The sequence below is a fragment of the Haliaeetus leucocephalus genome, unplaced genomic scaffold (genome assembly GCF_000737465.1).
Source record: "Haliaeetus leucocephalus isolate CR32 unplaced genomic scaffold, Haliaeetus_leucocephalus-4.0 Scaffold215, whole genome shotgun sequence".
Classification (NCBI taxonomy): Eukaryota; Metazoa; Chordata; class Aves; order Accipitriformes; family Accipitridae; genus Haliaeetus; species Haliaeetus leucocephalus.
In genome coordinates, this window is record NW_010972651.1 from 634,856 (window position 1) to 648,521 (window position 13,666).

Here is a 13,666-nt window from a genome sequence, read left to right on the forward strand (position 1 = left end):
TTTCAGTGTTCATCCACTGGGTCTGTAAAAGGATCCGGGTTAAAGCTGCTGCACTGAGCTCAGTTGTGAGTCTGGCCAAAACCAGTGCATCTGCTTGAAAGGATGATGGGCAGAGGCTGATGCTGGTTGGAGTGGAGCCTGGTTTTGGTGAGGTTTCTATTCAGTTTGCCTTTTGAGTTGCTGAGGATTCTCTACCAGTGTCATAAACAATTGCATGAATACAGGTGTGATGACTGGTGCTGTTTAATGTCTATTGTTATTAAATCTTACGCTATTCTTATTAAATCTTACAACTGTAATGTTGAAATGGGACTAAAAGAAAAGGGAAACTGCTCTGTATTTCCCTTAGATCTGTTTCCCCCCCTTCCCTCCTCCGTTTTCCATGGCCACATCTGCTTCGAAGAAATGTTAGGAGATAATATCTGATTTTGTTTGCAAGACTTGCATGAGATCTTGGGAGCTTGTCTACTTGGAGAAAGTATGTTATAGAGTATAGTGAACTTGGTAAGTGTTTCAACATGAGAAGTTCAGCAGCAGTAAATGTGGAACTGTTTTCAACTTCATTATTCCTAGATAATGACACAAACTAAACTCAGAAAGGCCCCTCTGGCTGGAGCTTCCACATGAAGCTGTGTTAGTAAGTCCGCTTGTTTAAGTTGGATGATCTGTAGTTGTAGATGTGCATTGTGATTTCTATTTTTTAATTTTTTTTAAAATTTATTTTTCATTTTTTAAGCCCAAGACAAAGGAATCTGTTAATTAAGCAATTTTGATCATTTATAGGGGTGTTTTCATGAAGACCTATAGGACAAGGGGTTTCTTCGTGTGTTCTGCTAGCATTGAAACTGTCCAAAACCATCAACGAAGAATATAACTTCTTCAGAGAAAACGGTTATGCCAGAATATGCCTGAATTTACTTTTCCGGTATAATGTGCTTATGTTGATAAAGCATATTCTTACTATACAGGAACACAGTTTACTGGAAGAGCTAGATCAGCCCTAGGGGTTTCTACTGTGATAATTCCACATGTGGCAGAAGGTGAAAATTTATAGAGGATGTTTATGGATGAGTTGACTGTCTTGGGTTATTTTTATACTTTGCAGATAAGAAATGAAAAGAAAGAAAAGTCCTCCTCTTGTATGCTTTTTCTATATGTGCACTGAGAGTCAGGAGCAGATTTTAGTTCAGTTGCTTGGTGGTTTTCTAGGCCAAGATTTACCAATGGAATTACTTAATTGACATTTCTGGACTTAACTTGAGTGACTGTTTATTGGTGCTGTTGGTTTCTGTTGGATTTGGATTGTCCCAGTCCAGGCCCTGAGTGAATGCCATAGACTGGAGGAAGCAGAACTTCAGCAGAGCTGTTTTGCATGGCTTGCGATGTTTGGGGCGTTTGTGTAGCATCGGCATGTTGTTATGAAACATGACCAAGGTAATGCTCAGCTTCTAGGCCACTGTGTATTTGATCCCAAATGTCCTGACTATTTTTATGTTGACTGTTTCTCCTTTTTGATATTGTAACTGGAGTGTTTTGTTTTTCTTTGATTAGTCTCTCATGTGAATCCTAGATATGGGATATATTTGCATTCTGAAAATAAAAGCTTTTCCTAGTAAAATAGGAAGTGTTCCTTCATACCTTTAATACAACAGACTTCAGAAGTGTTTGCCTGCCTTTCTATCCCTCCCAGTCATGAGATTTTTATCCAAGTATCTAAAGGGCCGCGTACAAGTTTCTTGGAATGAGAACTTCTACAAGACTGGCTGATCCTAAGTATGTAAACTGGTTATAGAAGGGGAAATCTACTTCCTCATACAAATATGAGGGCTGTGATACTGATGGAAAAAGCTTCTATTTGACTTATATCATGTCCTTCCATGTCTTGAAGAAATAGAAATAATCCCAGCCATTTTCTGTCATCTGTCCATTAGTGTTTCTCTTCTTCCATTCCCTTCCTTCCCCTGCCCCCAGTCCTCTGCTTTCTGTTGCCTGTCCCTACCCTTTGCTATAGAGTTTCCCCCTGGTAACTCTATAGAAGTGACATTTCTGCAGCAGAAGACAAGGGCAATTATTTGAGAGTGGGTGAGCCTTTACACCTCTAACTCTGGAAGGTCCTTAGATACTAGGCTCCTAATTAAAAGGTCAAAGCCACTTCAAGAAACAAACGTCTAAATATAACCTCAGCTTTGTGCAGATGGACTCTGGTAACTAGGGCTTCACAAGATGGATGCAACAATATATATAGGAACTCCTGTAACTTCCCTAAAATAGAATTTTTTGTAGCATGGTGCATATACATGCAGCTCCAAGGGCTTTATTAGCATGAATTTGGAATGGCTTGCTAAACTCACTTGTGCTTCTGTTGCTCCTGAGTAAACTCCCAAATGAAAGTCAACAAACATCTGTGCCTCACAGTCCAGTGTATACTTGTAATGCACAAGTTTTAATGTGTTTTGTGCATGTGTGTTTTGTTTTTCAGTTCATCAAAAGGTCTGCATATTCAGGCCTCCTTTTTTTTGTGTGTGTGCTGTGAGGTTTTTTATTAGTTTTTTTTCCCTTCACTGATATCCACTCCTCCTGTTTATTTGATGCTTTATTTTAGAAAGCCATTCACTGTGCTAGAATCTTACTGCCCATATGGAGATGTGAGCATGTACCAGATGCTAGGTCGATGAAATCAGCTGTTCATTGTGGAACTTGCAGTCAAGTACCTACTGCATACCAATAATCCTCAAGGGTATCAGCTACACAATTCCTGATTTCAGGAAATGACAAAGAAATAAGTAGAATGACAGTTCCTTCATGTAAATCTTCTGCTAGTCCATAGAAACTTGAAAAATTTATTTCCTTATGCCTTATTTTTTCTTAGAGGGCTCATTTTGATGGGTTTAATGGCCTGGGTGGCAATCAAAGACTCTTTTCCTAGTATGCTTGCCACCTATATTCTTAAAGATTGTGATTCCTGTAATCTTCTGACAAACAACACACCTGATGTCTCTTTGAACTCATCTCTTGTTTTATTTTTATTTCAGGACAAACACCATGATGCTGCTCACGAAATTATTGAGACAATTCGGTAAGTGTTCAATGCAGGCATGGCTAAAACCCTTTCCTGTGTCTTACTGCATCTCAGTGAATGGATGTCTTGAGACAAGATATAAAGGAGGGCAACAGTTATAATTTAGCAGTTCTAAATTATTTTCTAAGCTGGATTGATATTGTTGCAATACAAATCTCCCTGTCAAACAGACTTTGTTTTAACTTGCCATATTCTATTTTTTGAAAATAATTAAAAATGAGTAGTGATATTCAGCTTTGGTGCTTATGGCAGTCCGTATTCGATCTTTAGAAAAGCAGGGTTAAGAAAACATCATTGGCATGATGTGTTTGGTTCTGGTCTTGCATATCCACTTGCGCACCCTCTCCCTTTCCCCTTGTTGCTGTGATGTTGCAGCATTGTTAGCATTTGCGTTATTTGGGAATGATGTCCCTATTAGCATTCCTCTTAATTCTGCTGATAGAGTTGGACCAATGTGGGGAATATGGGAGGATAAAGGTGAAAGACAGATACGAAGAGTAGGAAGTCTGAGAATTTCCCAACACAGGCAGTGGCGATGACATGGCTTGCTGTTATTTCATTAGGATTAGGAGGTGACTTGCTGTAGAATAACTTTTATTAAATGCTAACATGAATTCCCCAAATGCGTGAGGGATGTTAATGCGTTATCCACATTAGATTGTTTAAAAGCTGTTCTTGTTAACTGTTTTAGATCCTTATCATACAGGCTTCCCTTGTCTGGGGGCTGTATCTGCAGCAGATTTTAATGATTGGATGGTGCAGATACAGGTGAGGTACAAAGAATGGTGTTTTATCTGCATAGCCACCTGAGCCTGAAGTTTGGTCAGTCGCATACGGCCTGTGAAAAGGTAGTGAGCCTTGTTTGCTCCCAGTATGAGTGCGAGAGCTAAGTGCTTGCATGGTAGTGTTGATAATATCACTTATATACATGAAATCATAGCATTGTCCCATGGTCTGTGTTGGGAGAGAATGTGTAATGGGGCTAGGGGCTAAAGCTGAGAATTTTTCTTCTAAAGAAATTTCTTTTTCTAAAATTACAAAACCTTGACACAAGATGCACTGCCATTGCTACTTCCAGTTCACTTGTACTGATGTTGGTAAGGTTCTGTGCCTTGGGAACTTGTGGCTTTATTTGTCAATATGATTATTCAGAAGACCCTTTCTGAAGGGATTTAAACACAAAGTGATTGCTGGAGTCATCGGGGCTAGTGGTTTCTGTGCTACACTAGCTGAAGGCAAGGGGAAAACTGTGTTAGAAAGCAGTTGGACCAAACTGATGTTTCACAACTGTGTTCTAAGCATGATTGCAGTGAATACAGTGCATTAGAAGGCTTTCATGCTGCCTTTGCCTGCCTTGTGCAAAGTAACCGCAATGTGGTTATGAAAGTGGTGGGTAAAAGAATGTAAAGAAGTATTTATCTCTTGAAGCCAGTGGTAGACAGCTGTTGACTGCCCATTCCCGTAATTTAAGAGAAAAACATTTGCAGAGGTCAGAGTCCTAATGTTTTTAGGGAGATGGGAGATATTAGTCAGAAGAGAGTCAGCCATAGATGTAGAAGTTCTGGTTTTTTACTTGCTTATGTATTTATTTGATAAGTGAATCAGCCAGAAGGAACCAGAACTGTTGGATCTCTAGTCATCATTAATTTTTTTTTCATCACTTTAATAATGAAGCATGCATCAAGGTGCATGAAGAAACTCTCCTGTTCCTATTGGAATTCATCCTATGACATGCTCTGAGGTTTTCTGATGATGATAGTGCTTTCCCATTTTGATGCTTTTGGAGGAAAGTGTGTGCAAAGTTTGTGTGGCTTTAAAGTTGTCTTTGAAAGGAATTACTCTTCCTACATTCCAAGAGTGAAGATCTCTTCTGTGAGATGCCATTGTCAGATGCATTGCAAGTGGGTGCGCACTTTCCATTCCTAATGGTAACAACATACAGGGCTTTGTTAACTCAGCATGTAAAATGGATCTTTTATCAAAATAACTTTTGAAAATCTGTTTTGGGTTGGGTCATGTAAGGTGTAAGAGTAGTTTAGAGCACTACACAGAGGAGAATATCCTTGCAGTGAATTGGTTGGTGGCATTAGTTTTGGGTGCTGTAGGAAACGTCTCCTCCACATTCAGCTTTGTCAAAGCTTGTTGCCGTATCAGAATTCTTTTGAAATATTTCATTTCTGCATTACATTTTATGTTAGATTAGCATCAGCCGTGGCTTTGAGTATTTATAGATGCATTGAATAAATTTATCACCTTGTTTTGAAATTGCACCATTTCAAGAGCTTTATGCTACTGCCAGTGTTTACAGGCACCTTACTGTTTATTCAATACAAATGCGAACTATTGCATCTTTCCAGTTAGCATTTTGTGATGTCTGCCTTACTCCTAACAATATTGTGATCTTTCAGGTCTGCTGCAGTATTCTGTCTTTACATATAGCAATGCCAGTCTAGAATTGAGACAGACTGCTTTATTATACTGATTAGACCTGTTTTTATTAATTATTTCTTCTCTCGTTCCAGGTGGGTCTGTGAAGAAATCCCAGATCTCAAGCTTGCTATGGAAAACTATGTTTTAATTGACTATGATACAAAAAGGTGAGAGGAATATTTTTTTCCCACCAGGAGGACAGGCCAGCTCGGTTCACAGTGAATCAGTTTGTAACTGGTTATTCCTAGACACTATGAACTGAAGTTTTCTTTTAGAACTGGCTTCAGACTCTGCAGAGTTATTTTGGTAGGAAATGTGTAACAGCAATATTGGCAAAGGCTGTTGGATTAAGGACATAATTGGAAACTCCACACAGCAGAAAGTTGAGCTCTGGTGTACGTTGGAATTACTCACTCCAAAACAATGATCGGTATCTGCGCTGTTGGACTGCGTCCAGTGTTAGGAATCTGAATGGCACTGAGGTTTCTACTTTTGTAGTAAGTAAGAATTCCTGTTTAGAATGTGGCGTGCCAGAGCTGTCTGTCAGCACCATGTCATCTTCCTGCCATGACTGTGGGAGGTTAACCTTTCCCATCCCTCCTCTGGTTACGATTCAGTGCAGGTGGGATGCTGTTTGGGTGGGGGGCTAAATTAAAAGACAACGATTCATACAGGTCTTCTGGGCAGTTAGAAATAATTTTAAGATGCTTGTAGTTACATGTGAATACCTATTCCACAAATAGCTTAAAATGAATGTACAGTATGTGGCATTCACCTTGAGGCTGGGAGAGTCAGATTCTGACCTGTGGTGTATCTGTGGAGAGGTCTGAGGTTCTGTGTATTGACTTGGCTGTACTGAGACTGGAAAAAGATGACCCTCAAGCTGCGGTTTACAAAAACCTCCTTAGCTGCTTTCATGGGAAAGACTGAATTTGTTCAAGTCCACAGCATGACTAAACTTTTAGAATGAGGTTTACAGATGAAACTGCATCACTCAAATTAATCACTGGCTATTGTCCTGAGCACCAGATCCTTGTGTCATGATCTGCTTTAGGTGTTGCTTCCTACTCTCTCAATTTCGTTTTAATTGTTTCATTGCAAGACTTGTTAGTCCCTCTCTTCCTCCTGAAGAATTCAAAAGGAGAAATCAGGTTTGAGCAACCCTTGTCATCAGATCTGTTAACTTGGATTTGTGGATTACTCACAGTGACTGCAATGCTGTAACTTTTGTAGTTCTGGCATCCTCCCTGGGCATGTTTAACTGGGTAGCATCAGTGTGGTCTGCAGCAATGCTGAATTAAAAGAGAAACCCATCTGTTCCTAAAAGTCACACCCCACTTACCTTTCTGCAGCTTTTCAATGAACTCATAAACCTGTAGTTTTGGTAATGGTTAGTCTTTTCACTTCCTTTGAAAAAATTTGTCAGAGAAATTACTTGTAGCAGATAGACTGACACATGGATGTGCATGAAAAGGAGTGGATTATAGAAATGCATGTGCTGTGCAGGCAAAAACCCATTTCAGCCTCTTGCTTTGTCTTAATGTGGAAATAAGCATGGGCAGTTGAAAGCTTGAAGTCAGCAGTCTTCCTTGGAGAGGTGTCCTAGCCAGCGTAGTGGTAATCAGGATCACAAGAGACTGAAGAGCCACTGCCTTCCAATGTCCCCTGGTCCCCCCACCCCTTTTCAGATTTGGGGATGGCCATGATTTAATTATCTTACTCCTGAAACTCCTTATATTGTTGGTTTTTTGTTTTTTCTTTTTTTTTTTTCTGCTGCTTTGTGGATCTGATTATGTAATGGATAATGTTCCTAGTAATATCTTTTCTTCCCTGGCCTGAGATGAATTTATTTAATCCTCTCAGCTTCTGTCATTAAGGCATCTGCCTGAATTGACTGTAATCCCAACCAGCCCATGAAGCAATCAGTATGCTTTTCTGATGGGTGAAATTTTAGGTTGTGTCCTGGGTCTATCTGCATTTTCAGTCCCAGAGTTAATTTCTAGAAAAGTATCTACTGTCTCAGGACTGATTATCATGGACAGATGGTGGAACAAAGGAGAAAAATTTACAGATGCATTAAATTTCTGTGCAGCTGAGAATATGGAAAAGAAGTAAGGGACTATGAGAATACAAAACTTTCTAATAAGTCATACTTTGAGTTCAGTGCTTTTTCCATTAATTAAAGAAATGAATATTATTTGTCATGTGCTCCTGGTCTACTGGGGAATTTTTTTAAAGGAAACCATACAAAGTCCTAAAGCTGTGCATGTAATTACATGTTCTGCAAGAAACAAACCCTAAATAGCCACCTACTTAGAGTATGTATGATGAGAAAAAAGCACAAGGTTGTATCTTCAAACCTGCCTTTTAGAGCTCTGTTTTTAACTGACCTTGCGTTCTTTCTCCCCACGTAGCTTTGAAAGCATGCAGAGGCTTTGTGACAAATACAACCGAGCCATTGATAGCATTCATCAGTTGGTATGTATTTACCTTTGTTACGCACCATCATGTTTATCTAGCTGGTTTGAATTCACATATAGTGAATAATATCCAGAAAGCGGTGACTGACTTAGCACTGGACTGTATGTGTTACTCTAGTTGCATCACCAGTATTCAGCACTTTCATTCTTTTGGGGACTTGAAGTCTGATATTAAACCTTATTTTTTTGATCACCCCTGAGCAGCCAAGGAGTTAGTATTGGAAGGACATTCTTATAGGAAGAAAAGAAAAAAAATTTTTTTTTTTCTTTTGCAAACTGTAGATTTGTAAGCTATTACTCTTTAGTGTGCACTTCTGGCACCATTATTCTGGCACTTTGAAATAGCTGAGTTACCTTTAGGGGGAAGAAAAGGTTTCTCTGCATTTAGCATGTAGATGTTTCATAGGGGTTTATCATACAGATTTACTTTTCCATGGGGAAGTCAGTGGCTTATGGGTACTTAAACAATCCATATGAACTCTCCTGTGTATTGTGGAAGTGATCCATGGCTTAGGAATTTCCTTGCTTGCCACTCAGTTCAGCTGCTCTGTTCTGCAGGATCACTCTGGCGCAGGATCACTGGCAAAACTAGAATGTAATCTGTTTTCAAACCAATTTAACAAGCTTTTTGGTTTTCTTACCCCATAAAAGGTTGAACTGGAGGAAGCAAAACATGAACAATGAATTAATGTGACTACTCTGTTTAATTTTGAAAGTATAGAAGGAATTTTTCTCTGCTGTGCTTGTGGGAATTATTTGAAGTGTGCAGTATTATGGCAACAAGACTTTTTTTGCCAGGCTTTCCTTGACTTTGTGTGCCTGCAACTCCCAAAAACTTGTGCTTGTTTGATTCAGGTGTCTTCATGTGTATGTTGGTTAATAGCTAAAAATTTGAAGCTATGCAGCATTTGCAATTGCTGGCTGAAATGGCAAACATGATTGGTTTCATTTTCTTCTTGCCATCTGAATCTCAAGCAGAAGAATGTTTACGAGGGATCGTGGAGCTGTCCTTTTTTGTTTGTTTTTCCTTATCAAAGGGAGAGGTAAACATTTTTAAAACTTAACAAGTTTTATGTTTAGGGCAGGGTTTTTTCTGAAGAATAAAGGAAGCTTGATTTCCATCTCTTTCCTGCCACTCCCTGTTTGAGTACATAGATCCCTCCCATCCTACAGTTCCTGAAAGAAAATGAAACTGCTGTTACATTGACAGTACAGTCAACATCAGTTCAGTGGTGGTCAGTAAATAAAAAATAAGTCAACAAACTTTTACACCTACTCCAACTATATTCAGTATTAAGCTTTACATTGCCTATTGATGTTTACGTCTCCTTAATTTCCCCTTTACCACCTATTTCCAGCAGGTATATTTGAAATTACCTCTTAGTTGAGGTGAGAAAATATAGAGCAATCGGTGTTGCGTAATTTCTTTAGTATCGTTCACTGTTTTTATCTTTACAGAGCACCTGCAGACCAGCTTGTGAGAGAGGGGATGGGAGGGAATTTCTCTCATTTCTACATTATGCCAATGCAGCCTTGTTTTGGTGACGTTTAGTTGTCCTCACGTTGGGTTCATATCTTCTTCCTGCTCTTTACGTTTAGTGGAAGGGAACCACCCAACCGATGAAACTGAACACTCGTCCCTCCAACGGGCTCCTCCGGCACATCCTGCAGCAAGTGTATAACCACTCGGTGACTGATCCAGAGAAACTTAACAACTATGAGCCCTTTTCCCCAGAGGTTTACGGAGAAACTTCCTTTGACTTAGTGGCCCAAATGATAGATGAAATTAAAATGACAGAGGATGATTTGTTTGTTGACTTGGGCAGTGGTAAGTGACCAATAACTTAAGTGGGTTTTCTTTTTCTCTTTTTGCTTGCTGTTTCTTCCCTTCTTTAAAAAAAAAAAGTGAAATTTGGAAAGTAAACCAGGACTAAGGATTGTGTTACAGGATAAGCACCTTTTCTAGATAATCCCCAATGATGCTCCTGCTTTTTATCACAAGATTAAATAGACCAAACACATCCCAGACATTCTCCCGTGGTGTTAGTGAAATGTCGTCCTACAAATGCAATAAACTCTAGTTACAGAAAACTCTTGGTTTCTGTTGCTATTGGCAGATATACTTATAAAGAAGAGACAATATTAAAATGATGCTTGAAAGGTAACAATAGCAGTTCCATTTCTAAGGATTAATCTATTTTCAGTGGATTCAGTTTATGCCCTTCACATCTGAAAATGTGATTTCTTGATCTTTCCCGTGCCAGTGTGAAACATCTGGTGTTGAATCTGAAAATGAAGCAGTTGTTTTTCCTCTGACATACTTTTCAGTGTGTCAGAAAAGACTTTATAGTTAGCTTTAACAGCTGCCGTGTGAGACCCCACAAAATCTAGCTTACAGCCTACAACTGCACCTCGTGAACAGGTCAGTCTTAAAAGGAAATAGATACTACTAGTTGGTAAAGAAACCAGATAAACACATGTGGAAGAGATATACTGAGTAAGAAGATGATGTTCTTTTTGTTGCTAAAATCTGGTTCAGAGCAGGAAAGGAGTAATAAGAATTTCCCCTTTTACTGGATGGGTTGTAAAGTTTTAAATGAAGTATGTTTTGGTTTTGTTGCTGGTATGATACAGGACTTCTGGGGAAAAATATTTTAAAATACATTCAGTTGTTAAAAACCAAATCTTTTTAAAATTTAAATATAGCAGGACTGCCATTCCCCCAAAAAACTTAATACATGTCCAGTCAGGGATCGTCAGTGATTTTTATTTATTTATTTTTTTTTTAACCCCCTGCTTCCTCCCTCAGTAGGACTTATGTCTGAAATTTCCTGTTTCAATGACTTATGTTCAGATGAGACATTTAGAACAGCAAATCTGAAAAACTATTTTCCATCTGGTAGAAAAAATTGCCATAGATGCTTGCAATTGTTTGTTGAGGAAGGTTAAAGAAGATCATATCTGAACCCCTGTAGTGCTGCTGATTATGTAACAAGCTCAAATGTTAGCTACTTTTACTTGCTATCATCAGAAATAAAATCAGGTATTTATTGCTAACCTCCCCACTTTAACCTTGGAGATTGACCAACAGTATAAAAATTCACAGTCTAAAAAACCTGTATGAAAGGAATGGTTTAAATTCAGAAGCCTTTGACTTTTAGTGTTTGGAGCACTGAAACAATTAAAACCAGAACATAGTTGTTGGGTTTGTACTGAGGGAGTAAACTTTTTGTAAATAGTAATCAGTGCGGTATTGAGTGCAGTGTAAATGAAAACACTGTCATAGCATATTATTTCTATCAGTAAATTTTAATGCCATTCCAATAACTGCATCCATACAGCAGTGGCTGAACAGCGGGGCTAAACCCCCACCAGGATGCTGTGGCTCTTCTTGTTAGTTTTGTGTGTGATGCCAGGAATATGTGGCTCGTTGCAGGAGGAATTTATGGAGGTATGCATCATTAGGCTAACTGAAATTACAATACGGTTCTTGCAAAAAGAAAAGCCGAAGAAATAAAAGATTAATAACTTCTTATGCCGTGTCTTGTGATATCTGACAATGCAGTGTGTTCTTGATCATCTCTTTAGTCTTTGTCCTCCTTGCTCTTCATAAATAAGAAACAGTGAAATGGTTCTGCCTCCGATCCTTGATTGTCCACGTTCTCTCCCCTGCAGAAATTGGTACATCCATATTTGCACGTGTCTAAAATATGCATGTGTATGCAAAATGAGACTTGGCGAAAAAACCCCAAAACCAACCAAAAAAACCCAAGAACAAAACCCCCTGTCAGCACTACAGTTCTCATTGTGCCAGACAACATTATAGTGGTAATGGTTTAAATGCAGGAGTTCCACCCCTTCAATTACCAGTGCCGCTTCCTGCCGGCAGCCAATGAAATGGAAAACAGCAATATGTTTTCTGTGCAAATGGGCTATCCTCTTAGATTCACTCTTGTTTCCCATGCGGTCATCTGCAGAATGATTAAGCGCACTGGTGAGACAAGAATGCATTTTGTGTTAGTCATAGACAAAAAATGATGCATCAATGTACTGTTGATGAATATTGGATGTTTTAAAAAAATCTGAAGTGGCTGCTTTAACAAATGTGGAATGACATTGCTCTAGTGTGTGCAAAATGTGGGTCGCTCATACAGAGAGAAATCTAATGAATATTTTTTCTTTTTTCTTTTTAATGTAAGCTGGGGTGGGGGAGAGGGAGTGCATTCAGGCGAGGTGTAGAAATGGCAGCTAATTACTGCTGGTAGCATCTGATGCAAGTAGAATTTGGAGTGATGGGAAGTTCATGCATTTTTAAGTAATACTTAGTCTTGCTAGCTTAGTGGTTGTTTCTGAAATTTTGAGTATTGAACCCTATAATAATTTCTAAAGTAGTATTCTGAAGTAGCTCATCTATAAATAAGCTTTATGTGTTCTCAGAATTTGTGCTGTGTTTCTTGGTGAAAACCAGTATAAATGTTGCTAGACTATGACAAACGTTTTAGCCAATCTTTAAATTAATGGCGTAGGTATATGACCAACAAGTATTTGTTTTGGGATGTGGTAGGGTTTGTCTAACTGTTTGTTCAATTACTTAAATAGTGAATTACAATGTAAAAACTGTAGATTTGATGGAATGCATTTGTGGACAATTTGTGGACAAAAAAATTAAAATGCAGCTATTCTGAAACCTGTGTGAATTTGTAAAAATGAGCCTGTAATATTTAATAAAAGTAGCCATTAATAATTATCAATACAAACATTGCTGTAAATATTGTAGTCTTATGCTACTATCATAAAAAGTGCTCAATGTATTGAAAAATGCAAACCTCGGAACTACAATGCTAGAAATTCTTTTCTGTAAGAAAGGTGAAATTGCACTGCTTACTTTCTAGTCAGGATGTGAACCCTATTTACTGAAAAACAGGTTCTTGGTATTTCACATCTTGTAGGGAATTGGGACTTTTTAGTAATGCACGTTGCCTTGAATCTGCTTTTCAACTGAGAGATAGGCAGAGTTCATATGGGAACTGTCAGACACCACTGGGAGTTGAAGTTATGCCCTGAAGCCTGGTCCCACAGATTACCTGCATTTTGCCTGTTGGCCTTTGCTCTAAAACCTCTTATCTCCTCTTGCAGTGGTTTTCTACTGAAACTTGTTCTCAGGTTTGTTTTTTCTTTCCTGCAGGTGTGGGTCAGGTGGTGCTTCAAGTGGCTGCAGCCACAAACTGCAAACATCACTATGGTGTGGAGAAAGCTGATATTCCAGCCAAATATGCTGAGGTGAGTGGTTTTTTGAAGTGAGTTATGTGTATATGCCTTATTTGAAGGCTAACTCAGTGATTCAGGATTACTGTTAAGTGCTGTGCAGGAAGAAAAGCAGAGTTTGAGTCCTAGTTGCTTTTGCTTCTTGGGTCAGTAAGACCTGGAGCACGGCATGCTTGGGGAAAGAAGCGTATGTCTAGTTGTTTGCTAGCAGTGCTTGTGGAGTGCACAGAAGGAGCATTAGCATGTTTCTGAAGTGATTTGAGGACCAGGAGATATAAAACTGTTTTAACAGTAATGGTGCAGGACCTATTTGAAAGGAAGTGCAGTGTAAGCTTCACCTGAGCACCTGCAATCATTCTGTGTCTGAAATGGCTCTAATATAGGGCTTCCAGTGACCATAGCATTAAGCAAA

At 38.9% G+C, this 13,666-nt stretch overlaps 1 protein-coding gene across 1 annotated transcript in view; it reads left to right on the forward strand.

Moving 5' to 3' along the window:
- Positions 1-1,425: 1,425 nt before the first annotated feature.
- DOT1L (DOT1-like histone H3K79 methyltransferase) overlaps positions 1,426-13,666 on the forward strand; it is a 61,829-nt gene continuing 49,588 nt past the window's right edge. Inside the window, exons 1-6 of the mRNA XM_010566629.1 lie at positions 1,426-1,434; positions 3,033-3,076; positions 5,602-5,676; positions 7,924-7,987; positions 9,589-9,817; positions 13,175-13,269. Of these exons, the coding sequence (XP_010564931.1) occupies positions 1,426-1,434; positions 3,033-3,076; positions 5,602-5,676; positions 7,924-7,987; positions 9,589-9,817; positions 13,175-13,269 (516 nt within the window). The remainder of the gene's footprint in view (positions 1,435-3,032; positions 3,077-5,601; positions 5,677-7,923; positions 7,988-9,588; positions 9,818-13,174; positions 13,270-13,666) is intronic.